The sequence below is a fragment of the Nycticebus coucang genome, chromosome 12, assembly GCF_027406575.1.
Source record: "Nycticebus coucang isolate mNycCou1 chromosome 12, mNycCou1.pri, whole genome shotgun sequence".
NCBI classification, from domain to species: domain Eukaryota; kingdom Metazoa; phylum Chordata; class Mammalia; order Primates; family Lorisidae; genus Nycticebus; species Nycticebus coucang.
In genome coordinates this window covers 9152880-9180803 of record NC_069791.1, presented here as the reverse complement: position 1 = coordinate 9180803, position 27924 = coordinate 9152880, and the positions used below count along the sequence as shown (strand labels likewise).

Here is a 27924-nt window from a genome sequence, read left to right as displayed (position 1 = left end):
TGAGTTTTGCACTTTCATATTTGCCTTTAATATTTTTCTTAAACAACAGGAAAAGAGAAAGAAATACAAAGCATTTTGATGTGATGTGATGGCTGCATAACAGAGTCTGTCTTATATAAACCAAAAGATAAAAGAAGAAACAATGTAGATGGAAATGCCAAGGCAGGAAAATTTTCACTAAGTCAAGGAAACCACCAGCTTGACAGCTTCTGTCTCAGTCCTTCTCAGAAGACAGAATGTCAAGTACTGTGACTGTTTTGTTTACCTTAGTTGTAAAAGTAGGCAAGAGAAATATGACACAGTAGAATCCACACAATATCACACACAAGAAAAAATTTTAAAATTTAAGGGCCTAAATATGTAAAAAGCCCAAGTGTTTTGACAAGTGTAACAGGTTATATTTTGGTGAAGTTGGTTATTTTTTACTAAGCTGCTTCACATTAGACTAATCACTATCTGAGGGAAAAGGTAGGGTCACAATTGTAGCAGTTGCACTCCTAGGAGGCCTGGTGTTAATCTAGTAACTTATCTTTGGAAGTTGGGTGGGTTTAGATGCTTAATTTAAAATGATTTTTAAAAGTTGGCAGTAGAATGTGGCCTGACCAATAAAAATATCAGCAAGCAAAACTAGGAAGTGACTGAATATATGCTCCAGGTATAATTAAGTGACAAAGCTCCGATTCACCGAGATATATGGAGCTTGTATCCAGTGAGCTGAGCCAATAGTCTTGGGCATATTAACTACTCACTTACCTCTATACAGCTACTGGTAGAACTGAGTACGTAAGAAATCTTAGAATTATCTTTGTATAATATTAAATTTTACAACATTATCTGCAATCCACTTATTCTTTTTGTTGCTCTAAGTATCTTGGCACACTTTTTTGGTGGTCTCAGGAAATCTTTTCAAATCGATTATTTCTCAAAAAAAGACATTTTTACTTTAGCATTAATACACATACATGGTTCTTCTGTATTAATTAAGTGTTCTATAAGTATTTGATTCTTTTTTTTTTTTTGTAGAGACAGAGTCTTATTGTACCGCCCTTGGTAGAGTGCCGTGGCATCATACGGCTCACAGCAACCTCTACTCTTGGGCTTAGAGCGATTCTCTTGCCTCAGCCTCCCAAGCAGCTGGGACTACAGGCGCCCGCCACAACGCCCGGCTAAGGTATTTGATTCTTAATTAAAGGTAGAAGGTATCCACATTAGTTTGAAGGGAGTTATCTTCAGAAATCTTTCTGTAGATCTAAAATAGAATAAGTATTTATCAAAGAATAGCAAAACAAAACCCATTTATTTATTTTCTTTTCTCTTTTTTTTTTTGAGACAGAGCCTCAAGCTGTCACCCTGGATAGAGTGCTGTGGCATCACAGCTCACAGCAACCTCCAACTCCTGGGCTCAAGCGATTCTCCTGCTTCTGCCTCCCAAGTAGCTGGGACTACAGGTGCCTGCCACAACGCCCGGCTATATTTTGGTTGCAGCCGTCATTGTTTGGCGGGCCCAGGCTGGATTCGAAGCCGCCAGCTCAGATGTATGTGGCTGGTGACTTAGCTGCTTGAGCAACAGGAGCCGAGCCTTTATTTTCTTTTTCGTTTTTTTTGAGACAGAGTCTTGCTCTGTTGCTCAGGCTGGAGCACAGTGGCAAGATTAGAACTCCATGTAGCCTTGACCTTTTGGGCTCAAGCAATCCTCCCAACATGGCCTTCCAAAGTATTGGGAATATAGGCCTGAAATACCATACCCAGCCTGTTAACCTTCAACTCCTGGACTCAAGCAGTGTTCCTGTCTCAGCCTCCCAAATAGCTTGGACTATAGAAGTGTAATAGCATGCCTGGCTAATTTTCCTATTTTTTTGTAGAGACAAAGGTCTCACTCTTGCTCAGGCTGGTCTCAGGTGATCTTCCTGACTCAGCCTCCTAAGTAGCTGGGCCTATAGGCTTGAGCCACCACACCTGGTCCTATTTTCATATTCTTATTTGGCTAATGCTTCTATTCAATTCATATCATATGCAAAGATTTGCTTACATATTTGCTGAAGCCCACAGTGTAGGCTGAGCTAGTATGGAACAAGGAGAATACAAAGGACTTAACGTGGCCAGTTGGAATGGCAGCTTTAGTGAGGCTTTCCAAGTTCAGAGTCATCATCATTAATTAATTAATTAATTTATTTATTTAGAGTCTCACTTTGTTGCCCTTGCGAGAGTGCCGTGGCATCATAGATCAAAACAAACTCTTAACTCTTGGGCTCAAGTGATTCTCTTGCCTCAGCCTCCTGAGTATCTAGGACTACAGGCTTCCGACACAAAACCTGGCTATTTTTATTTATTTATTTATTTATTTATTAATGTGTTTATTTTTTAGAGTTAGAGTCTCACTTTGTTGCCCTGGTAGAGTGCTGTGGTGTCACAACTCACAGCAATCTCCAACTCCTGGGCTTAGGTGATTCTCTTGCCTCAAGCCTCCTGAGTAGCTGGGACTACAGGTACCTGCTGCAACACTTAGCTATTTTTTTGTTGCTCTTTGGCTGGGGCTAGGGCTGGGCCTGAACCTGCCACCCTTGGTGTATGGGGCTGGCGCCCTACCAACTGAGCCACAGGCGCTGGCCATAAACCCGGCTGTTTTTAGAGACAAGGTCTCACTGTGGCTCAGGCTGGTCTTGAACCTGTGAACTCAGGAAATCCATCCACCTTGCCTCCCAGACTGCCACTTCTTTTTTTTTTTCCTCTTTGAATTTGTATTTTTTATTTCACTTCATACAATTTTCTTTTAACTTGTTTTTTTTTTATTAAATCATAGCTGTGTACATTAATGTAATCATGGAGTACAATGTACTGGTTTTATATACAATTTGAAATGTTTTCATCAAACTAAGGTTAACATAGCCTTCACGGCATTTTCTTAGTTATTGTGTTAAGACATTTATATTCTATACCTAGTAAATTTCACATGTTCCCTTGTGCCACTTCTTCTTTTGATTTTTTTTTATTTTTTCCACATTAGATGAGCAATGTGCCAAGGTCTAACAAGGTTTGAGGGAGACACATCTCACATATGAGTGTATAAACCTAATTATCACAATTATGTGAACTATAAAAGGATCTATCTCTCCACTTCTAAATCATTACCAAAACTAAAGGATGGTTCCAATATTTTGTACCTTTGGAGATCTCTGGTGCTACTGCCCTAATGGCAGTAGTTCAATTGGCATCTTGAACTACATTCTATCTCCTCCCTTTTCCCAGATTTATCTTTCTAGATAAAACTACACTCCCTTCCTCAAATAAAAGGAAAAAAAAAAATTGTTTTAATGGAGATGGAGTCTTGCTCTTGCTTAGGCTGATCTTGAATTCCTGAACTCAAACAATCCACTCACCTCAACCTCCCAAAGTGCTAGGACAGCGGTTCTTAACCTGTGGGTCGCAATCCCTTTTTAACAATGAAAATACATCCTGTGTATCAGATATTTACATTACGATTCCTAACAGTAGGAAAATTACAGTTATGAAGTAGCAACAAAAATAATTTTATGTTTGGGGGTCACCACAACGTGAGGAACTGTATTAAAGGATTGCGGCATTAGGAGGCATCAGGAAGGTTGAGAACCACTGTGCTAGGATTATAGGCGTGAGCCATAATGCCTAGCTAGAATATGTTTAATAATTATTAGCTGCATTGAATTAAAACACCTCAGTTTTTTTTTTTTTTTTGTAGAGACAGAGTGTCACTTTATGGCCCTGGGTAGAGTGCCGTGGCCTCACACAGCTCACAGCAACCTCCAACTCCTGGGCTTAAGCGATTCTCTTGCCTCAGCCTCCCGAGTAGCTGGGACTACAGGCGCCCGCCACAACGCCTAGCTATTTTTTGGTTGCAGTTTGGCCGGGGCCGGGTTTGAACCCGCCACCCTCAGTATATGGGGCCGGCGCCTTACCGACTGAGCCATAGGCGCTGCCCTAAAACACCTCAGTTTTAAAAAACATTAAGGACAGTAAGATAAATCAGTAAATTTGGGGGTGGGGGGAAGGAAACACTGAAGCTCAGTGTACGGTGCCAGCCACATACATTATGGCTGGTGGGTTTGAACCCAGCTCAGGCCAGCTAAACTGACAACTGCAACAAAGAAAAATGGTCAGGTGTTGTGGTGGGCATCTGTAGTCCGAGCTTGGGAGCAATCAAGAGAATCGCTTAAGTCCAAGAGTTGGAGATTGCTGTGAGCTGTGACGTCATAGCACTCTACTGAGGGTGATATATTTTGACTCTGTCTCAAAAGAAAAACAAAAAACAACAACAAAAAGGTCATTTGTGGTTTGTGGCACACCTTTTGGGGGCAGGACACAATTATAAAAGGGTCTTTATCTAACAAATGCAGTTAATGTAACCTAGTTCTTTTTTATACCCTCAATGAACCCCCAACAATTAAAAAAATAAAAATAAAAAAAAAAATCAGTCATTTGGCTGGATTTGGTGGCTCATGCCTGTAATCCCAGCACTTTGGGAGGCTGAGGTGGGAAGATCATATCAACCTCTCAGAGTGTAAGATCAACGTAGGCAATACAGTGAGACCCCATTTCTATAGAAAATTTTAAAAATCAACTGTGTGTAGTGACCTGTAGTGTACCTGTAGTCCCCAGTCCCAGCTGAAGATGGAGGATCACTTGAGGCCAGGAGTTTTAGACTAGCCTGGGTCACATACTAAGACCTTGTTTTTACAAAAAAAAGAGGAAATGACAAGTCATTTGCTGGATACTTTACTCATACTAAGATTTAACTAGATAACGTATTACCGCTCTTCTTGAGAAGTTCTCCTTTTCGGGATATGTCCAAGTTTTCCAGAAACTGTTCAAAGACTTTCACATAAGGTGCTAGACTGGTCTTCTTATAATCTAAATTAGGAAAATATTAGAATTAGCATGTTGGCAGCAAGAATAACATGAAAATATAACTTTACTTTTTTGTTTGTTTTTGAGACAGTCTCAAGCTATTGCCCTGGGTAGAGTGCCATGGTTTGAACCCGCCAACTATCTGGCCAGTGCCTACCCATAACGTTATGTTTCTTGTAAGAATTCTCGCTGCTCAGGAGGCTGAGGCAGGAGTATCGCGGAAGCCCAAAAGCTGGAGGTTGCTGTGAGTCCTGTGACATCATGGCACTCTACCGAGGGCGGTAAAATAAGACTGTCTCTACAAAAAAAAAAAAAAAAAGAATTCTCTACAATGGTGCTGTCCCTAATGGAAACATAAGAGAAACATATGTACTTTTAGATGCTCTAGTAGTTGCATTATAAAATGGTGAGGGTAGAGGCCGGGCGCAATGGCTCATGCCTGCAATCCTAGCAGTCTGGGAGGCCAAGGCAGGTGGACTGCTTGAGTTCACAAGTTGGGAGACCAGACTGAGCAAAAGTGAGACCCCATCTCTACTAAAAATAGAAAAACTGAGGCAAAAGGATTGCTTGAGCCCGAGTTGGAGGTTGCTGTGTGCTATGATGCCATGGTACTTTACCCAGAGTGACAGCTTGAGACTCTGTCTCAAAAAAAAGTGAAGTTAGGCCAAGTGCAGTGGCTCACACCTGTAATCCCAGTGCTTTGGCAGTCTGAAGTGGAAGGAATGCTCGAGGCTAGGAGTTGAGACCAGCCTGGGCAGTATTGGGAGACCTGTCTCTAAGGCTGCAGTGAGCTATGATCATGTTACTACACTTCACCCTAGATTAAGAAAGACCATGTCTTCAAGAAAAAAAAGTGAAATTAATTTACTTTAACTCAGTCTATCTAAAATACTATCATTTCAACATGTAACAAAAATGGAAATATTTTACATTCTCTTTTATTCAAATCTTTGAAATCTAGTAGGTATTTTAGGATTACAGGCATGAGCCATAAGCCTAGTGTATTTGTTCTCTTTGTGAAACTTCAGCAGTCAGACATTAATCCTCACGAACCAATCCTCCAAATTTTCTTTTTTTTTAACTTATGCAAATAATCCAAATTTTATCTTTTTTCTTCCTTAAAACAACAATAAACTTGTCTTTTCCCTTCCAACTTTTCCACTGAATTTTTTATTCTAATGATTATGTTTCTGATTTCTAAGAGCACACTGTTGTTTTCTTTCATTTTGGTGGAGGTGGAGCGGGGAATAGAGTCTAACTTTATTGGCATCTGGAGAGTGCTGTGGCATCATTGCTCATGGTAACCTCAAACTCTTTTTTTTGTTGCAGTTGTCATTGTAGTTTTAGTTAGCCCAGGCTGGTTTTCAACCATTAGTTTCGGTGTATGTAGCTGGCACCTTACCCACTGAGCTATGGGCGCAGCTCAACCTCAAACTCTTGGGCTCAAGTGATTCTCTTGCCTCAGCCTACCAAGTAGCTGGGACTACAGGTGCCTGTCACAAAGCTTTGCTATTTTTAGAGACCAGGTCTCGCTCTCACTCAGGCTAGTCTTGAATTCCTGAGCTCAGGCAATCTACCCGCCCTGGCCTCCCAGAGTGCTGGGATTAAAGGTGTGAGCCACCTCGCCTGGCTGCTTTGTAGCTATTTAATTAAATGAAGCTAAAACTTTAGTTTCTATGTCACACTAGCCACATTTCAACCACTCAAAAACCATGTTGCTAGTGACTATCATATCAGGCAGTGCAAATGTATAATATTTCTTTCATCACAGAAAATGCTATTGGATTTTTTTTTTTTTTTGTGGTTTTTGGCCGGGGCTGGGTTTGAACCCGCCACCCGCTGGCATATGGGACCAGCGCCCTACTCCTTGAGCCACAGGTGCCGCGTGCTATTGGATTCTTTTTACTTTGGAGTGTTTCTTGGTTGTTAATACAAAAAGGTTTGGCCAAGCATGGTGGTTCACGCTTGTAATCCTAGCACTCTGGGAGGCTGAGGCGGTGGATTGCCTGAGCTCATGAGTTTGAGGCCAGCCTGAGCAAGTGCTTCAACACCCTGTCTCTGGCTCAAGGCCTGTGGCTTAGTGGCTAGGGTGCCAGCCACATATACCAAGGCTGGTGGGTTCGAACCTGGCCCAGGCCTGTGAAATGACATCTACACCATAGTAAAAAATAGCTGGGTGTTGTTGGGCAGCGCCTGTGGCTCAGTGGGTAGTGCGCTGGCCCCATATACCGAGGGTAGCAGGTTCAAACCCAGCCCTGGCCAAACTGCAACAAAAAAATAGCCGAGCTTTGTGGTGGGCACCTGTGGTCCTAGCTACTCAGGAGGCTGAGGCAAGAGAATCGCCTAAGCCTAGGAGTTGGAGGTTGCTGTGAGCTGTGTGATGCCACAGCACTCTACTGAGGGCAATAAAGTGAGACTCTGTCTCTTAAAAAAAAAAAGAAAGAAAGAAATAGCCAGGTGTTGTGGCGGGCACCTGTAGTCCCAGCTACTTGGGAGGCTGAGGCAAGAGAATCACTTAAGGCCCAGAGTTTGAGGTTGCTGTGAGCTGTGATGCCATGGCACTCTACCAAGGTCAACATACTTAGAGTCTGTCTCAAGAAAAGAAAAAGACACCTTCTCAAGAGGATTTTTTGAGCACAAGAGTTTGAGGTTGCTGTGAGCTATGTCACCATAGCACTCTACCAAGGGGGACAAAGTGCGACTCGGTCTCAAAAAAAAAAAAATGGTTTGACTTTCATTAGCTGGAAGATATAGAAATTCCTTGGCTTCTTTCAAATTCTTGAAACTACAATTCAATCAGTAGTTTAGACATACATATTTACCATGAAACCTATCTGGATACATCAAAAACAAAAAACAGAGGCTTGGCGCCTGTAGAACAGTGGTTACGGTGCTGGCCACATGCACCAAGGCTGGTGGTTGCAACCTAGCCCGGGCCAGCTAAACAACTATGACAACTGCAAAAAAAAAAAAAGCCAGGCATTGTGGCAGATGCCTATAGTCCCAGCTACTTGGGAGGCTGAGACAAGAGAATCATTGAAGCCCAAGAGTTTGAGGTTGCTGTGAGCTGTGACACCCCAGCCTCTACTCAGGGCGACATAGTGAGACTCTGTCTCAAAAACAAAAAAACAAACAACATAAGTACTACATTTATAGTAAGTGTTAAATAAATAGGTGTTGAATTTAAGAGACTGAAATTCAAATAATCAATACCAATTGATAATTTAATCTTGTGGTATAGATTCCAGCATTTAGAAGTTGCTTAGTGAATATCTGTTAAGTCAGATTGGATTCAATTTTACACCCTTTGGCAAGTGATGAAGAAAGGACAGAAACGGGCTCAGGGCCCGTAGCATAGTGCTTATCGCACCAGCCACATACACCAAAGTTGGTGGGTTTGAACCCAGCCCAGGGCAGCTAACCAACAATAACAACTGCAACAATAAAAAAATAGCTGGGCATTGTGGTGGGCGCCTATAGCCTCAGCTACGTGGGAGGCTGAGGCAAGAGAATCGCTTAAGCCCAAGAGTTTGAGGTTGCTGTGACCTGTGACACCATAGCACTCTACTGAGGGCGACATAGTAAGACTCTGTCTCAAAAAAAAAAAAAAAGAAAGAAACATTGCTATAACATTATTGTTACTGAGCCAGATTCAGGATAAACACTGATCCATTCTGGGCTGAATCCAAGGAAAATTAGTTCCTGGAGTGACAGACATCTACATAAAAAGTTAAAGTTGCTGGTGCCCATAGCTCAGTGATTAGGGTGCCAGCCATGTACACCAACGCAGGCGAGTTCGAACCCGGCCCAGGCCTGCTAAACAACAATGACAACTGCAACAACAAAAAAAATTGCTGGACGTTGTGGCGGGCACCTGTAGTCCCAGCTATTCAGGAGGCTACCGCAAGAGAATCGCTTAAGCCCAAGAGTTAGAGGTTGCTGTAAGCTGTGACACCACAGCACTCTATGGAGGGCAACATAGTGAGACTGTCTAAAAAAAAAAAAGAAAAAGTGAAGCTTCAGTATATGAACCTACCTCTGGTTCTATGGTTGGTATCAGATTCAGCTTCATTCTCCTCTTTGTCCTCTTCGTTAGTGGAACAGGCATCCAATTCATGGCAGATAGAGCTGTAAGTAACAAATTTAGAGAATTTTAAAGTTGGCTCTTTACCCAATGGTAAAGCATTACCCAATGGGTCAGAATTACCCATCCTGTAAGATTTTCTATGAAAGTTTTATGTAGCCAGTTAAATTTGAGATATTCTAAAAACCATGACCTTTTCTTAGAGTTTTTTTATGTATATTATCATATTAAAGACAGAAATCTGGTAGCAAAAGAAACTTCTAATCTGTTTAACATTTCAAACTTATTTGACCTTAAAATCTTTTTTTTTGTTTTGTTTTGTTTTTAGAGGTAAGGTCTCACTATGCTGCCCAGGCTGGCCTTCAATTCCTGGGCTCAAGTGATTATCTTGCTTCAGCTCCCAAGTAGCTGGGACTGTATGAGCATTCTACCATACCTGGCTTTAACATCTTTTTCTAGCATAATAGCAGATGAAAAACTTGTATTGCTCTATTAGGGAAATGTCATCTAACTACAGCCTTTTTTAGTTGCCACAATCAAATATATCATTCCTATGCAGCTACCTCTCTATGAAGGCATCTAATCCAATTTACTTCAAATTCAGAATAATCACTAACAAATAAGAAGTGATCAATATGGCCATACCTTATGGTTGGAACAGTAAATGGATCAAACTGATCAACTTTCTGCAAATCAATAGGCACAGAAATGCGACCTGTAAGAACCAAAAGTTCTAAATTGACGATGACTATATATCACTTTAGGCCATTTCTATGACAAAGGGTTCAATTTATCTGTTAACAGTATTTAAAAGTATAAATTATAGTGTTTTCACAATAGCTGTCCCTTTTACTTCTCTTTAAAAAATAACAAACACAGGTGTGAAGACTGTTGAGCTATTTCCTTGTCACTCTTATCTCTATTTTTGTTTCTGTATTTAGAAATAAAATATATTTCAATATTCCATTTTTAAGTTCAGGATAATCTCAAATTTAGTGAGTCCTGAAAAAAGAATAAAATAGGTGGAAATAGTTCATTAAATTATTTATTTGCTGAGATGAAATCAGATACCTACATGCCAAACATCTTCAGAAAGCATTTTGTAAATAAAGTGGACAACACTGTCTTACCCTTTTATAATATCCACACCTGGGACAACATGTAACATTCATCACATTTCAAAAATGATATAATGAACCAAAAGCATGCTGGATGAGTAAAAAGTCAAAAAATTAAGGGAGTTGCTATTAGAAAACAGAGTAAAGGCTCAGTGCCTATAGCTTAGTGAGTAGGGCACTGGCCACATACACTGAGGCTGGTGGGTTCGAGCCATGCCCAGGCCTGCTAAACAACAATAATTGCAACCAAAAATAGCTGGGAGTTGTGGCAGGCGCCTGCAGTCCTAGCTACTTGGGAGGCTGAGGCAAGAGAATCACTTAAGCCCAAGTATTTGAGGTTGCTGTGAGCTGTGACACCACCACACTCTATTGAGGGCAACATAGTGACACTCTGTCTAAAAAAATAAAAAGACTGCAGCCACTTAATATGAAAGGGAAAATAATTTATTTTTCCTTTTGAGACGGTCTCATACTGTAGCCCTGAATAGAGTGCCATGGTGTCATAGCCTATAGCAACCTCAACTCCTGGGCTCAAGTGACCTCAGTCTCCTGTAGCTGGGACAACAGGCGTGCACCATCATGCCCAGATAGTTTTTCCATTTTATTTTATTATTTATTCATTTATTTATTTTGTAGAGACAGAGTCTCACTTTATGGCCCTCGGTAGAGTGCCGTGGCCTCACACAGCTCACAGCAACCTCCAACTCCTGGGCTTAAGCGATTCTCTTGCCTCAGCCTCCCGAGTAGCTGGGACTACAGGCGCCCGCCACAACGCCCGGCTATTTTTTGGTTGCAGTTTGGCTGAGGCTGGGTTTGTACCCGCCACCCTCGGTATATGGGCCCAGGGCCCTACTCACTGAGCCACAGGCGCCGCCCCAGCTCTCTTTTTTTAAAGAAATCATTTCTTTTTTTTTTTTTTTTTGTAGAGACATAGTCTCACTTTATGGCCCTCGGGTAGAGTGCCGTGGCATCATACAGCTCACAGCAACCTCCAACTCCTGGGCTTAAGCGATTCTCCTGCCTCAGCATCCCGAGTAGCTGGGACTACAGGCGCCCACCACAACGCCCAGCCATTTTCTGGTTGCAGTTCAGCCGAGGCCGGGCTTGAACCCGCCACCCTCGGTATATGGGGCCGGCGCCCTACCGACTGAGCCACAGGCGCCGCCCCTTATTTTATTATTTATTTATTTTTGAGACGGAGTCTTACTCTGTCACCCTGGAGTTGAGTGCCCTGGCATCTTAGCTCATAGCAACCTCCAACTCCAGGCTCAAGTGATCCTCTTGCCTCCCCTTCTCGAGTAGCTGGGACTATAGGTACTTGCCAAAAGGCCCAGCTAATTTTTCTATTTTTAGAAAATAGAGATGGTGTCTTGCTGTTGCTCAGGCAGGTCTTGAATTCCTGAGTTCAAGCAATCCTCTAGCATCAGCCTCCTACAGTGCTAGGATTACAGGTGTGAGACACTGCACCCAGCCTCTCTCTTCTTCTTTTTTTTTTTTTTTTGAGATAGGGTCTCATTCTGTTACCTGGGCTAGAGTGAAGTGACATTGTTAGTTCATGGCAACCTCAAACTCCTAGGCTCAAGTGATCCTCCTTTCTCAGCCTCCCAAGTAGCTGGGACTATAGGCATGCACTATTATGACTAATTTTTAGATTTTTTTGTAGAGGTGGGGTTTTGCTCTATAACTCAGGCTGGTCTTGGAACTCTTGGCTTCAAGTGATCCTCCCACCTTGTCCTCTCAAAGTGCTAGGATTACAGGTATGAGTCACTGTATCTAGCCCCAATTTTTTTTTTAGTTCTTACTTTTTTTTAGATAGTACCTGTTTTAGGATGAACACTAAAAGGGCTCTTCAGTAAATGATTGATTCCTTTGGTAACATTGATATCCAGCCGTGGAAAACAGTACTGGACCATAATCTCCCATAGCCAGGGTCCACATTTTTCATTTTTCGTGTTACTCTAAAAGTAGACACAAGGACAGCATGAAGATCAGTAGGAACATTTAGTATTTTCTTTAAAAAAATAGGCTCAGTGCCTGTGGCTCAAGTGGCTAAGGCACCAGCCACACACACCTGAGCTGGTGGGTTCGAATCTAGCCCCAGCCCGCCAAACAGTAATGACGGCTGCAACCAAAAAAACCAGCCGGGCGTTGTGGCAGGCGCTTGTAGTCCCAGTTACTTGGGAGGCAGAGGCAGAATTGCTTGAGCCCAGGAGTTGGAGGTTGCTGTGAGCTGTGATGCCACGGCACTCTACCCAGGGTGACAGCTTGAGGCTCTGTCTCAAAAAAAAAAAAAAAAAGTAAAAAAATATGATCTTCAACCATCTTTGACTGACCAAGCAAAACAATCAGAATTAAGAGTTATAGGGAGGCTAAGGCAAGAGAATTGCATAAGCCCAAGAGTTAGAGGTTGCTGTGAGCTCTGTGACGTCATAGCACTCTACCCAAGGGTGGTACAGTGAGACTCTGTCTCTACAAAAAAAAAAGTTATAGGACGGTGCCTGTAGCTCAAGGAGTAGGCGCCAGTCCCATATATTGGGAATGGTGGGTTCAAGCCCGGCCCTGGCCAAAAGCTATAAAAAAAAAAAAAAAAAAAAAAAATTAGGGCGGCGCCTGTGGCTCAAGGAGTAGGGCGCCAGTCCCATATGCCGGAGGTGGCGGGTTCAAACGCAGCCCCGGCCAAAAAATCACACACACACACAAAAAAAACAAATTAAAAATCCCCAAACCAGAGATGTTGGCGTGGATGTGGAGAAAAGGGCACACTTCTACACTGCTGGTGGGAATGCACACTAATACGTTCCTTCTGGAAGGATGTTTGGAGGATACTTAGAGACCTAAAAATAGACCTGCCATTCAATCCTATAATTCCTTACTAGGTTTATACCCAGAAGACCAAAAATCACAATATAACAAAGACATCTGTAATGTTTATTGCAGCCCAATTCATAATTGCTAAGTCATGGAAGAAACCCAAGTGCCCATCGACCCACAAATGGACTAGCCAATTGTGGTACATGTATACCATGGAATATTATGCAGCCTTAAAGAAAGATGGAGACTTTACCTCTTTGTTTACATGGATGGAGCTGGAACATATTCTTCTTAGCAAAGTATCTCAGGAATGGAAGAAAAAGTATCCAATGTACTCAGCTCTACTATGAAGCTAAATTATAGCTTTCGCATGAAGGCTATAACCCAACTATAGCACAAGACTATGAGGAAAGGGCCAAGGAAGGGGAAGGGAGGGGGGAGGTCGTGGTGGAGGGAGAGTAATGGGTGGGGCCACACCTACGGTGCATCTTAGAATGGGTACAGGCGAAACTTACTAAATGCAGAATACAAACGCCTACATACAGTAACTAAGAAAATGCCATAAAGGCTACGTTGAACAGTTTGATGAGAATATTTCAGATTGTATATGAAACCAGCACATTGTACCCCTTGATTGCACTAATGTACACAGCTATGATTTAACAATAAAAAAAAATTAAGAGTTACAGTATTTGTAATATATATTTTAATGGAATATACCTGATATTTGCTAGCTGCTTTCTTCAAATGCTCCCAACGCTGATGTGAATTGTGAGACTTTTGGAAGTTTTGTTGAAGTTCATCATGAATTGGTGATAGGTCATTAAGGAACACACTCATTTAGGCACATCAATGAACAACTTAGTTTTCAGTATGTATCATCACAAGGATATTTTATAAATACTTAGTAATTATTAATGATTTTTAAAACACAAAGGAGCGGTGCCTGTGGCTCAGTGGGTAAGGCGCCGGCCCCATATACAGAGTGTGGCAGGTTCAAATTTGACCCCGGCCAAACTGCAACAAAAAATAGCCGGGTGTTGAGGGAGGCACCTGTACTCCCAGCTACTTGGGAGGCTGAGCCAAGAGAATCGCCTAAGCCCAGGAGTTGGAGGTTGCTGTGAGCTATGATGCCATGGCACTCTAACAAGGGTGATAAAGTGAGACTCTGTCTCTAAAAAACAAACAAACAAAAAACCCCACAAACGTTAAGCACTTGTATCTCTGAAAAATTCCCTTGTAAAATGCAGTGGTGAGGCTAGGTGCTTGTAACTCAGTGGCTGGGGCGTCAGCCACATACACAGGCTGGTGGGCTTGAACCCAGCTTGGGCCTATCAAACCACAGTGACAACTACAACAAAAAAACATAGGTGGGCATTGTTGCGGGTACCTGTAGTCCCGGCTACTCAGGAGGCTGAGGCAAGAGAATTGCTTAAGCCCAAGCGTTTGAGGTTGCTGTGAGCTGTGACACCATGGCATTCTACCCAGGGTAACATAGTGAGACTGTCTCAAAAACAAAAAAACAATGCAGTGGTAATATGACAAAAATGATGTCAAAATAACTATAAGGTGTAATGGAGAGTTTTCCCTGACCTACATGTATTTTGACTAAAGGACTCACTATTTTTTAGCCATTAATTCTAGGACCAACTTCTAAAATGAGGAAGCTGACTGACAAAATGGCTCCAATCCTGACTGTACTCTGGACTAAAGAAACAAAACCCCAGAAAAATAATAGATATTTTCAGTAAAAAAAAAAGAAAAAAATTAAACTTATAGGAATGTATGTCATATGAGCAGTCAATATCACAGATGGATAAAACTAGTTCATACAGAGATGGTGTTGTGAAAGGATATTTTCAGGAACAAGAGCTAAAACCTTATCCCAGCTTTCTTTATTTTCAAGAATATCTTGATCAACCAAGGCATATTTTTCAAAGTATTTTTTAATTATGTTTACAGATCTTCTGTAGGAACAACAATAACAACATTATTAGCATAGGCATTGTTGCCCTTGGGTACGAGACCACCACTTATTTTTACTGAATTTCTAGAACTTAACTAGGTGAAATGGGAATACCACCCTTTTGCAGGGTTATGAGAATAAAATGAGGTGCTTTAAGGGGAAAGAGCCTAGCATAGTATCTGGTACAGAGTAACTATTCAAGAAATGTTTACTTTTTAAACTCCACAACCTAGAAGGTTAATAGCATCATAAATATGCAACAAGGGTAGAAAGCAACCAACTCAGGACAACCTAATATATTAGTAGTAGAATGTGGGATATGGTCTATAATTGCTACTTTGAATTGGTTGTTTTAACATCTCAACAGTCATATAATACTTGGATTTTGCAAATACACTTCACATTTCCTGTCTCATTTAGTCTTCACCACGGCTCTGAGACAGGCAGAGCAGATGTTATTCTCCCCACCATACAGATAAGGAATGGAGCCTCCAATATTTAGTCAAGGTCACAGTAAGTGGCAGAATGGGGATATTTATTCCTAACATAACGCTCTTTCCGCTGTCCTAGAGAAGCACAGGCAGACCAGGATGTGAACCCTAAATTCGACAAATATTTGCTGTGCAGTGCTAAGCAAATTATATTCTCTCTCTAAAACCCACTTTCCTTATCTGTAAATAAGGTGCTGTCATGTCTCTCATAAGGTTGTTGTAAAGCACTTATCATGGACACTGCAGCATAAAATAGGCACTCAGTTAACTGTGGCTACTATTGTAAAATACTATCCAGCAATGAAAATTAAAAGCAAAGTGATTCTATCAATAAGAGCACATGCAGGTAAATCAGACACAACATAAACTTCATGGAATCAACAGACCTGACAAAAGGGTGAATTTTTTCACTTAGGTGTACTTTCTTTTTAACATCTTGACCACCCTAAAAAAATCATCAAAAAAAAAAAAAAAAGTTCATGTATATTATATCATATAAATGAAATATAATCATGTGCAACCTAATGATGATAGACTTCATATAAGATGGCAGCCCTATAAAATAATCCTGTACTTTCTACTGTACCTTCTCCATGTTTAGATATGTTTAGCTACCTAAATACTAACCATTTTCTTATAACTGCCTGTAGTATGTTATAGTACTACATAACATACTAGTATAGTTAAGGTAAGAGTACATATCGGGGCAGGAACATGCTATGCAGGTTTGTAGCCTAGGAAGAACAGGCTACACCACCTAGCAGGGGTGTGTAGTATACACCTACTTTGTGAACATCTAGGTTCGTACACTCTGTCATGTTCATATGACACATTTTTCAGTATATATTCCCATCATTAAGTGGTATGTGACTGCAAAATTTTCTTTAACATGTTCAGTTATTATATTTAACATATAAATTCAAAGATACTAATTAAATTCTGTCAAAATATAGAAGTTTGGATGGTATTTTATGTAGTCTAAATACCTGTACCTTTCTGGGCTAATTTTACTTGACATAATTGAACTAGAAAAGCAAATTATTCTTTCTGTTAGCACAAAGGAGGATACTTACAGCAAAATAAAATAAAATATGTAGCTATTGTAACTTTAAATTATCTATTGGTAGAATCATCTACTCTTAAAAAAAGACAGTTTAATTTTCTTTATTATTAAACATGGTAACATCTAGTAAATTAAGCAATGGAAATTTACAATTAAAAGGACCTTACCTTTACAAGACTCAAATACTCAACTATTCCAGAACGTACGGTAGAGGACAATTTTCTAGCTCTTTCATCACAGACCCAACAATGAACACCTCTCCTTCCAGAATATACCCAGAGACGATGCTTAAATCCAAAGTCCTCTGAGAAGGGGAGAAATAATAGGTTTTTAGAAAAAAATGTATAAACTCCTTGTTCTTTCTTAGTTTTTTAGATTTATTTTTTACCTGATTCATATGTACTCTTACTTTATCGCTCTTGCCGTGGCGTCACACAGCTCACAGAAACCTCCAGTTCCTGGGCTTAGGCGATTCTCTTGCCTCAGCCTCCTGAATAGCTGGGACTACGGGCACCTGCCACAACGCCCGGCTATTGTTTTGTTGCTGTTCGCCGGGGCTGGGTTTGAACCCGCCACCCTCAGTATATGGGGCCAGCGCCTTACTCACTGAGCCACAGGCGCCGCCCCGATATGTACTCTTACCTTAACTATACTAAATTATTTGTAGTTTCCTGTCCTTCCCATGTTCTTGCCTTTATCTCTTTACTCACTGTGATCTCTCTGCCAAGAATTTCTTTCTTTTTTTTTTTGGTAGAGACAGTCTCATTTTATTGCCCTCAGTAGAGTGCCATGGCCTCACACAGCTCACAACAACCTCCAACTCCTGGGCTTAGGCGATTCTCTTGCCTCAGCCTCCCAAGCAGCTGGGACCTCAGGCACCAGCCACAACACCTGGCTATGTTTTGGTTGCAGTTTGGCTGGGGCTGGGTTTGAACCCGCCACCCTCAGTATATGGGGCTGGCGCCCTATCCACTGAGCCACAGGCATCACCCACTCTCTGCCAAGAACTTCATTATGCCCAGTGTTTCCATCTCTCCCTGACAATTGCCATTTAACCTTAAAGACTTAGCCTAGAAGTATTAAAAGAATTAACATATTTATAGTGCTTAGTGGGCCTGGCACATCATAAGCCCCCTACAGAGAAGTTAGCTATCATCATCATCATCATCACCACCTCTTTTAGGAAGCCTTATCTGATCTAATCTCTTCCCATTCCTACACATACTCCTGTGGTATTATAACTCCACAGCTCTCTGTACACAAATATAATCCTTTCAACTTTCTTTCTTTTTTTTTATTAAATCATAGCTGTGTACATTAATGAAATCATAGGGCACCATGCACTGTTTTTATATACAATTTGAAATATTTTCACCACACTGGTTAACACAGCCTTCCTGGCATTTTCTTAGTTATTGTGTTAAAACATTTATATTCTACGTTTAATAAGTTTCACACGTACCCTTGTAAGATGCACCGAATCCTCAACTTTCTTATTAGTCTCCAAGACTATATAACCCATTTGAGATAAAAATTTTTATTTTTTACATTCCCTCACCTATAACAGTTCTAGTACACACAGTTGCTCAACTGACGATGAAATTAGAAAAAAAACCCCAAATCCACACTGGTTTGTTCAATGATTTAAAATTTCTACTTCAACTTTTATTTTTTTTGAGACAGTCTCAGTTTGTTGCCCTCGGTAGAGTGCCATGGTGTCACAGTTCACAGTAACCTCGAACTCTTGGCTCAAGCGATTCTCTTGCCTCAGTCTCCCAAGTAGCTGGGACTACAGGCACCCATTAGAATGCCCGGCTATTTTTTTTTTTTTTTTTTTTAGAGATGAGGTCTTTTTGTGACTCAGGCTGGTCTCAGACCTGTAAGCTCAGGCAATCCACTCACCTTGGCCTTCCGGAGTGCTAGGATAACAGGCATGAGCCACCGCACCCAGCCTTTCAACTTTATTCTTTTGTTGTTTTTTTTTGTGAGACAGAGCCTCAAGCTGTCGCCCTGGGTAGAGTGCCATGACATCACAGCTCACAGCAACCTCCAACTCCTGGGCTCAAGTGATTCTCTTGCCTCTGCCTCCCAAGGAGCTGGGACTACAGGCGCCTGCCACAACATCCGGCTATTTTTTGGTTGCAGCCGTCATTGTTGTTTGGTGGGCCCGGGCTGGATTCGAACCTGCCAGCTCAGGTGTATGTGGCTGGCGCCTGAGCTGCTTGAGCCACAGGCGCCAAGCCTCAACTTTATTCTTATATTTTATTTTCCTATCGTGTATTTCAAGGAAACATATTAGAGGTTTATGAGATTTGATTATCAAACACAGAGTAATATTTAGAGGTAAACAATTATTTTCTAGACACTGCTGATACTTGCCCTTCAATGTCCGGTCGATGATGTATATGGCCATTGTCATGAGGGTCCAGCACTTAGAACATATGTCTGCAGAACTGGAGCAGAGTTATCATTATTCATTGTCAATGATATTTCCCATCCCGACAGCAAGGCACACGGGGCTTACCTGCAGCATCTTCTCACGTCGTCATAGTCTGTCATGTCAATATCAAACACCAGTTCTTTTTCCTGAGCCTGGAAAACCCCCAGCTTCACTGTATTGTGTTGACTGGGCTACAAATACAAAATATCAGTTTCCTTAAGAGCTGCCATGTTGCTAAATATGCTTATTTTCTTCTTCTTTTTTTTTTTTGTAGAGACAGAGTCTCACTTTATGGCCCTCAGTAGAGTGCCAGGGCATCACACAGCTCACAGCAACCTCCAACTTCTGGGCTTAAGTGATTCTCTTGCCTCAGCCTCCCGAGTAGCTGGGACTACAGGCGCCCGCCACAACGCCCAGATATTTTTTAGTTGCAGTTCAGCCAAGGCCGGGTTTGAACCCGCCACCCTCGGTATATGGGGCCGGTGCCTTACGGACTGAGCCACAGGCGCCGCCCAAATATGCTTATTTTCTACTCACATGGAAAAAGTGGTCAAAGAAAAAGAAACCATACAAAGCCAAGCCTATGTTAGTTAAAATTCATTACTTTGGATCCCACACACAGAATTGAAAATAGTTTTAATTTTCACTCACTTAAAACATGGTTTGATGAATAAATATCTACAATAAATATATGTTGGTCAAGAAAAATCACGAAAAAGCTGTTTTTAAATTTTTTTTTTCTTTTTGACAGCGTCTCAAGCTGTTGCCCTGGGTAGAGTGCCATGGCACCATAGCTCACAGCAACCTCCAACTTGGGCTCAAGTGATCCTCTTGCCTCGGTTTTTCTATTTTTAGTAGAGATGGGGGGGGGTCTCAATTTTTACTCAGGTTGGTCTTGAACTCCTGAGCTCAAATGATCCACGTAGAGGACACCTGAGCTGAGGAGTTTGAGACTATAGTACACTATGATCACACCTGTGAATAGCTGCCATACTCCAGCTTGGGCAACATAGTAAGACCCCCACCTCTGAAAATAACCTGCCAACTAAATATAGGTATTTAATTTGCTCCTTCCAAATCACACAAAATCAACAGGCAAGTTTTAACTTTTTTTTAATGGAATATACCTTTTAACAAAGAATCAGAGAGGAGACCATATTACCACAATTTTCATAAGTATAAATCAGAAGAGAGTGGTAAATGAAGAGACTCAAAAGCAAAATCTTAGGCTGTCAGTAAGGAAAGATAAGCAGCAACACAATTTACACCTCGGAACCCCCCAAATGCTCAGGAACAGGTAATACCAGGTATCTCTGGAAAGAGTAAACGTATGCATGTGGTAGTGAAGCTGAGATCCAAAACAAGAGGGTTGGTTCTACGACTACTGAAGAAGCACTTTGCTCTGCAGGTTCCTACACTTACCCTGTGGAGCTAGGGTCACTGATCTTCCATTTCCCTGGCAGAAGACACCTGAATGATCTGTCTAGAGAGGGAAAAACAGAGAGTCTCTGGACTGGGGGCAGTTAGTGGGGGAAGCAAGAGGCACACTGAAGAAGAGTGTGTCATAATGATATTAGAGGGATTAATTAGACATTTGCATATGGAATGTTAAGACACACAGCCCTTTCTCGCTCCTTGTGTACCCTACTAACCCAGGCAGGAGACTGGAAGATTCCTTTCTGAAGAATATGACTAGATGTGTCAGGTACTGATCTAGGCTCTAGGGGATAGATTAGTGATCAAAACAAAGATCTTTGTGCTAATGGAGTTTCCATTCTGTCAATGATCCAGGCCTAATAACATGGCCTAGCCAGACTGTCCTATAGTAAAAAAACTCACATACACATACAGAGTTTCCAATGAGCTTCCCCCCCCCCCCCCCCAGACAGTCTCACTTTATTGCCCTTGGTATAGTGCTGTGGTGTCACAGCTCACAGCAACCTCTAGCTCCTGGGCTTAGGCGATTCTCCTGCCTCAGCCTTCCAAGTAGCTGGGACTACAGGCACCCACCACAATGCCCAACTATTTTTTGTTGTAGTTTGGCCAGGGCTGGGTTTGAACCTGCCACCCTTGGAGTATGGGGCTGGCGCCCTACCCACTGAGCCATAGGCACTGGCCTCCAATGAGCATTTTTGTACACTATTTTTTTTATTTTGAGACTGAGTCTCACTATGTCGCCCTGGGTAGAGTGCCATGGAGTCATAGTTCACAGCAACCTCCAACCCTTAAGTGATTCTCTTGCCTCAGCCTCCCAAGTAGCTGGGACTACAGGCGCCAGCCACAACGCCCGGCTATTTTTTGGTTGTAGTTGTCATTGTTGTTTGGCAGGCCTGGGCTGGGTTCGAACCCACCAGTCTTGGTGTATGTGGCTGGTGCCCTAGCCGCTGAGCTACAGGCACCGAGCCTCCAACAAGTAAAAAATTAATAGACATATAAGAAAAGCCTCTAATATGAAAGAGAGTGAAAAATAACTAGAAAAGAAAAGCAACTCAGAGAAAACAGACTGTACAACAGAAGAAAACTTAAAAAACAATCACTGATATTCTCAGACAAAACCTGTGGGTGAAGAAAGTACTAGATACTTTTAAGAAAAGTCCTTAGAAATGAAAATAAAATAGCAGAAATTAAAACTTCAGGGAAAATTCACTATAAAGTAGAGCAAAAAGAGAGATGAAAAATAGGAGGAAAAAAACAGACCAGTACAAAAGGCTCACCATCTGATTTTTAGGATTTTTGAGAGACCAGAGAAAAGAGGTAAAAAAAAATTATGTTAAAAAAAAAAAAGAGGGTGGCGCCTGTGGCTCAGTGAGTAGGGCGCCGGTCCCATATGCCGGAGGTGGTGGGTTCAAACCCAGCCACGGCGAAACTGCAACAAAAAAATAGCCGGGTGTTGTGGCGGGCACCTGTAGTCCCAGCTACTCAGGAGGCTGAGGCAAGAGAATCGCTTAAGCCCAGGAGCTGGAGGTTGCTGTGAGCTGTGTGAGGCCACGGCACTCTACTGAGGGCCATAAAGTGAGACTCTGTCTCTACAAAAAAAAAAAAAAGAAAGAGGGACTTTACCTAACAATTGCAATCAGTGTAACCTGGCTTATTGTACCCTCAATGAATCCCCAACAATAAAAAAAAAAAAAAAAAAGAGAAAAACTTCCAGAATTGAAGGGCATGAGTTCATTATTATAAGGGCCCATCACTGTGAAATTTTAAAACATTAGACACATAGGATATAGGTGGGCCACATGACGCGGTGTGATTGTATTTGTTCCCGTTTTGCTTTTTTACTTCAAAATAAGATATGTGCAGTGTGCATAGGAATTTGTTCATAGTTTTTTGTTTTTTAAGCTATAGTCTGGCCCTCCAACGGTCTGAGGGACAGTGAACTGGCCCCCTATTTAAAAAGTTTGAGGACCGGGCGGCGCCTGTGTCTCAGTGGGTAGGGCGCCGGCCCCATATACCGAGGGTGGTGGGTTCAAACCCAGCCCCGGCCAAACTGCAACAAAAAAAATAGCCGGGCGTTGTGGCGGGCGCCTGTAGTCCTAGCTGCTCGGGAGGCTGAGGCAAGAGAATCACATAAGCCCAAGAGCTGGAGGTTGCTGTGAGCCGTGTGACACCACGGCACTCTACCGAGGGCAGTAAAGTGAGACTCTGTCTCTACAAAAAAAAAAAAAAAAGTTTAAGGACCTCTGGGATATACGGTCCTAACAGCATCAGGTCCAATACATTGGGATAAGAATCAGAATGGCATTTCATCTTCTACAGCAACACTGAAAACTAGCAGATAATGTAGCATTGCTTTCAAAATTCTAAGGGAAAATGATTCTGGAGCACAATCATCAGTACAGCAGAATGGAGAAACGTAAGGTGTCAAAAAAAATTTTTTTTTTTTAGAGACAGAGTCTCAGTTTGTCACCCAAGGCAGAGTGCCGTGGTGTTACAGCTCACAGCAACCTCCAGCTCTTGGGCTTCAGCCTCCTGAGTAGCTAGGACTACAGGCGCCCGCCACAACACCAGGCTATTTTTCTGTTGCAGTTTGGCCAGGTGCTGAGTTTGAACCCGCCACTTTCAGTACATGGGGCTGGCACCCTGATTGCTGAGCGACAGGCGCCTCTGAGGAGACAGATTCTTTCTCAGTCATCCTGAGTAGAGTGCTGTGGTGTTATCATAGCTCACAGCAACCTCAAACTCTTGGGTTCAAGCAATCCTCTTGTCTCACCCTCTTGATTAGTTGGGTCCACAGACACCCACCACAATGCCCTGCTAGTTTTTCTATTTTTAGTAGAAATGAGGTCTCACTCTTGCTCTGGCTGGTCTCAAACTCCTAAGCTCAAACAATCCACCTGCCTCGGCCTCACAGAATGCTAGGGTTATAGGTGTGAGTCACCATGTACTGCTGGACCCCAATTTTTTTTTTTTGTAGAGACAGAGTTTCACTTTATGGCCCTAGGTAGAGTGCCAAGGCATCACATAGCTCACAGCAACCTCCAACTCCTGGGCTTAAGCGATTCTCTTGCCTCAGCCTCCCAAGTAGCTGGGACTACAGGTGCCTGGCACAACACCTGGCTATTTTTTTGTTGCAGTTCGGCCGGGGCCGGGTTTGAATCCACCACCCTCGGTATATGGGGCCGGCACCTTACCGACTGAGCCACAGGTGCCGCCCTGGACCCCAATTTTTAATTTAACAAAAATTATATTAGGGGTGGCGCCTGTAGCTCAGTGAGCAGGGCGCCGGCCCCATATACCAAGGGTGGCGGGTTCAAACCCGGCCCTGGCCAAACTGCAACAAAAAAATAGCTGGGCGTTGTGGCAGGCGCCTGTAGTCCCAGCTGCTCGGGAGGCTGAGGCAGGAGAATCGCCTAAGCCCAGGAGTTGGAGGTTGCTGTGAGCTGTGTGACGCCATGGCACTCTACCGAGGGCGATAAAGTGAAACTCTGTCTCTACAAAAAAAAAAAATTATATTAGAAGCATGTAGGAATGGAAAAGCTGTGTGTGATGAGGGCTAAATACTCATCTTCTAGAGTAGAAATTCAGTAGATAATACTTAAAATAGAAAAATGGAAAAAACAGAAACATGTTATTTAGAGACAAGGAGGCAAGTACCTTAAGAATCAGCTAAAAGAAAGTGATTGCTTCTGTGTAACCAAAAATGAGGAGGATGGGTTAGCAGATTTTTTTTTTTAAAGCTTAAGAGGAGTACTTGACACAGTAAACGAGGTGCATACGTAACTGATGAAAATCATAGAATAAGGCCAGGCACGGTGGCTCATGCCTGTAATCTCAGCACTCTGGGAGGCTGAGGCAGGTGGTTCATCTGAGCTCACAAGTTTGAGACCAGCCTGAGCTAGAGTGAGACCCCTTCTCTGCCACGTGTTGTGGTGGGCGCCTGTGTTCCAGCTACTTGGGAGGCTGAGCAAGAGAATTGCTCAAGCCGAAGAGTTTGAGGTTGCTGTGAGCTGTGACACCACAGCACTCTACCGAGGGTGACAAAGTAAGGCTCTTCTCAAAAAAAAAAGGATGAGGTTTGATATGAGGATGAGGATTTATATAATATATGAAAACTGGCTCGGCACCCGTAACTCAGTGGTTAGGGCACTGGCCACATACACCAAGGCTGGTGGTTTGAACCCGGCCCGGGCTTGCTAAACAACAATAACAACTGCAACAAAAAAACAGCCAGGGGGGCCCCCATAGCTCCAGTGGGTAGGGCACCAGCCATATACACCAAGGCTGGCGAGTTCGAACCTGGCCTGGGCCAGCTAAACAACAGTGACAACTGCAATAAAAAAAAAAATAGCCAGGCGTTGTGGCAGGTGTCTGTTGTCCTAGCGACTTGGGAAGCTGAGGCAAGATAATCACTTAAGCCCAAGAGTTTGACATTGCTGTAGGCTGTGATGTCATGGCCTTCTATTGAGGGTGACATAGTGAGACTCCGTCTCAAAAAAAAAAAAAAAAAAAAAATATATATATATATACATTTGAAAACCTTCATACAAGGCCCTGTCTACTGGAGGTGCCAGGTTCAAACCCAGCCCCAGCCAAAAACTGCAAAAAAAAAGAAAAAGAAAACCTTCATACAAAAGCTATTATGCCATGTATGTATTCCCTCAGTCCCACCATATGTGTGTTGATCAGAAGTTTTGGTTTGTTCATTCATTCAACAAATATTTACAGTATACTTTCTCTGCTAGGCACTCTTTTAGGCACTTTGAATACATTGTGTGGATGGGAGGAGTGGCAGGTTGTAGTGGGCCTCACTGAGAAGTACTACTAAAGATTTGATGAAGGTGAGGGAACAAAGCAGATATCTGGGGAAATGTGTTCTTGGCAGTGGAAAGAGCTTAAGAAAGGGTCAGCCTGGCAGGAATGGAATGAGGGGGAGAGAAGGGCATTTAGTCTATGTGAAATGAGGAGCCACCAGAGAATGGTTCTGAACACAGGAATTACAGAATTTGAGTTGTTTTAAAAGGATTATTCTAGGTTTTTTTTTTTTGCCATTTTTGGCCGGGGCTGGGTTTGAACTTGCCACTTCCGGCATATGGGGCTGGCGTCCTACTCCTTTGAGCCACAGGCGCTGCCTGGATTATTCTAGCTTTTATGTTGAGAATCAATTCTAGATTCTACAGGGGCAAACTGTTAGGAGAGTTTTTACATGAATTCAGGTAAGAGATGATGTTGCTCGTAACAATGACAGTAGTGGTTGGATTTTAGATAGGATCAAAATAAAATCGCTTATGGCAGAGCCAAAGGGATTTCCTAACAGAACAGGTATGGGTGTGAGAGAGGAATCAAGAATAACTCCAATGCTGGGAGAGAATGTAATTCTCTTTTATTTCCTTCTCTTAAACTATCCTAACTTCCTAATTAAGTCTTTTAGCCAGCTACTTGATATTTTTGTCCTAGTGAGAATGGAACCAATTCATTTCTAAATGATTTCCAGTCAGTAATGTAGAATGTCAAAAACCAAAAAGACCAATCTACTTGCAACAAGTTAAAAACTAGCTCTTCAACCTGAGTAAATTATTATTATTTTTTTTGAGATAGAGTCTCATTTTGTTGCCCCCTCAGTAGATTACCATGGCATCATAGCTCACAGCAACCTCAAACTCTTGGGCTCAGGTGATTCTCTTGCCTTAGCCTCCCAAGTAGCTGGGACTACAGCCGTGGGCCACAAAGCCCAGCTATTGGCTCAGCGCCTGTGGCTCAAGAGGCTAAGGCGCCAGCCACATACACCTGAGCTGGTGGGTTCAAAGCCAGCCCGCCAAACAACAATGACAGCTGCAACCAAAAATAGCTGGGTGTTGTGGTGGGTGCCTGTAATCCCAGCTACTTGGGAGGTGGAGGCAGGAGAATCGCTTCAGCCCAGGAGTTGGAGGTTGCTGTGAGCTGTGATGCTATGGCACTCTACCCAGGGTGAAAGCTTGAGGCTCTGTCTCAAAAAAAAAAAAAAAGAAAAAAGTCCAGCTATTTTTAGATATAGGGACTCGCTTTTGATCAGGCTGACCTTGAACCTGTGAGTTCAAGCAATCTACCTGCCTTGGCCTCCCAGAGTGCTGGGATTACAGGCATAAGCCACCCGCCCAGCCAACCTGAGTAAATTCTAAAAATTTATTTTAAAATACCAGAAGCACCAACCATTCTTGGCTTACCAAGCAAAGCAACAGAATGCACTAAAAAAAGATTCCTTACTTTGTGGGAATATACGGCACCTATATCAATCTTGTATGGATTCATTTTCTGTATCTCCTTTTCCAGATTCTTCTGGTTGCTGAAGGATTGGTAGCGAATGTAAATATCATCTTTCAATGTGAAGGAAAATTCACGGTTTCGAAAGTAATTCTTTATCACTGCAAAATGAGTGTACATTTTAAAGTTAATTTGGTACTTTATTCATCTCAAGGCATTATAATTTTAACCAATGAGAAGGTATTTTTAATGATTCTCTTTGCTAGATGATATAAAATAAAAGATAGAACCTAATTCCTAATTTGAAAAGCCTTACCATTCTACATTTGTTAGGGAAAAGTAAAGATGAGGAAAGAGATGCAGATTTTTATTTTTTATTTTGAGACAGAGTTTCACTCTGTTGCCCTGGGTAGAGTGTTCTAGCTAACAGCTAACAGCAATACTCTTGCCTCAGCCTCCCAAGAAGCTGGGACTATAGGCCTGCGCCACTATGCCCAGCTAGTTTTTCTATTTTTAGTTGAGGCAGGGTCTTGCTCTTGCTCAGGCTCCCCAACACCTGAGCTCAAACAATCCACCCACCATGGCCCCCCAGAAAGCTAGGATGACAGACGTGAGCCACTGCGCCCAGCTAGATGCAGAAATATTTCATTACGTAATGCCACCTGTCTCTCCTCAGTGGGCACTAATAAATGGAGCTATGAGGAAGCGGGAGACGCTCTTCTGTCAGTGATGCAAATCACATACCTCTGTAGCTTCACGCTACGACCTAGTAAGCCCCTTGGCCACTGCTCCAGGTAAAGGGGGCACCACCTAACTTGAACCTGACCACGCAGAGGTAGGAGCAGCGGCTGTTTTTTACAGTGTGGCCGCAAGGCTGCTCCTAATATCCTCTATCCATAATGTCCATTTACTCCTCAAGAGACGGTGGGAAGGACTTGAGACAGTATGAAGGTGCGGGGCACAATGCCTGGCGCACAGGAGACATTTCGTATTGTTATTCTACGGATCCCCCCACCCCCATGCGGGACCTCCTCACGCTCGGTTGCCGACCCAGGCCCCACCCCACAGCCTCCATCACCTCCTCCATAGTTGAGCCAGCGATAGTACTGAGCGTAGGGAAAGAGCCTCCGGTAATAAATTTTAAGCAGCTCAGGCAGCTCGGCGGGGTCAAACGTCTCCATTGAGCTCGGAGCTACACTCAGCCTGGGCTATAGCAAGAACAGGCGGGAACAGAGCAGCCGAGCCTCCGCCACTGCGCAGGCGCACGGTCAGTTGCCCGCCGTTTTCCGGGGCCGCCGGGAATCGTAGTTCCGACTCGGTGCGGTCCGGACTGTGGGAGCCGCGGGGCGGGCGGTCACCTTCCCCTGCTGTGGCTCTTGTGGGCGGAAGAAGA

At 42.7% G+C, this 27924-nt stretch overlaps 1 protein-coding gene and 1 non-coding gene across 3 annotated transcripts; both read right to left on the bottom strand.

The window, feature by feature from the left end:
* Nucleotides 1-27790, bottom strand: PRIM1 (DNA primase subunit 1). 2 transcript variants are annotated; one of them, XM_053557593.1, is made up of 13 exons: nt 27610-27790; nt 26535-26692; nt 18939-19045; nt 18794-18867; nt 16582-16718; nt 15738-15796; nt 14752-14861; nt 13615-13706; nt 11903-12041; nt 9611-9680; nt 8918-9009; nt 4786-4884; nt 1-1249 (listed from the first exon to the last, which is right to left on the bottom strand). In XM_053557593.1, exons 1-13 carry the CDS (start codon nt 27710-27712, stop codon nt 1230-1232), a joined length of 1260 nt encoding a protein of 419 aa, XP_053413568.1. In that variant the 5' UTR covers nt 27713-27790; the 3' UTR covers nt 1-1229. The 2 variants fall into 2 exon arrangements, with proteins under 2 accessions (XP_053413568.1, XP_053413569.1); XM_053557594.1 differs by having other exon boundaries at nt 14752-14858; nt 27610-27760.
* LOC128563053 (small nucleolar RNA U13) lies at nt 2999-3103 on the bottom strand. The gene has a single exon (XR_008373719.1). It is a non-coding gene; the product is annotated as a small nucleolar RNA U13 (small nucleolar RNA).
* Nucleotides 27791-27924: the final 134 nt, after the last annotated feature.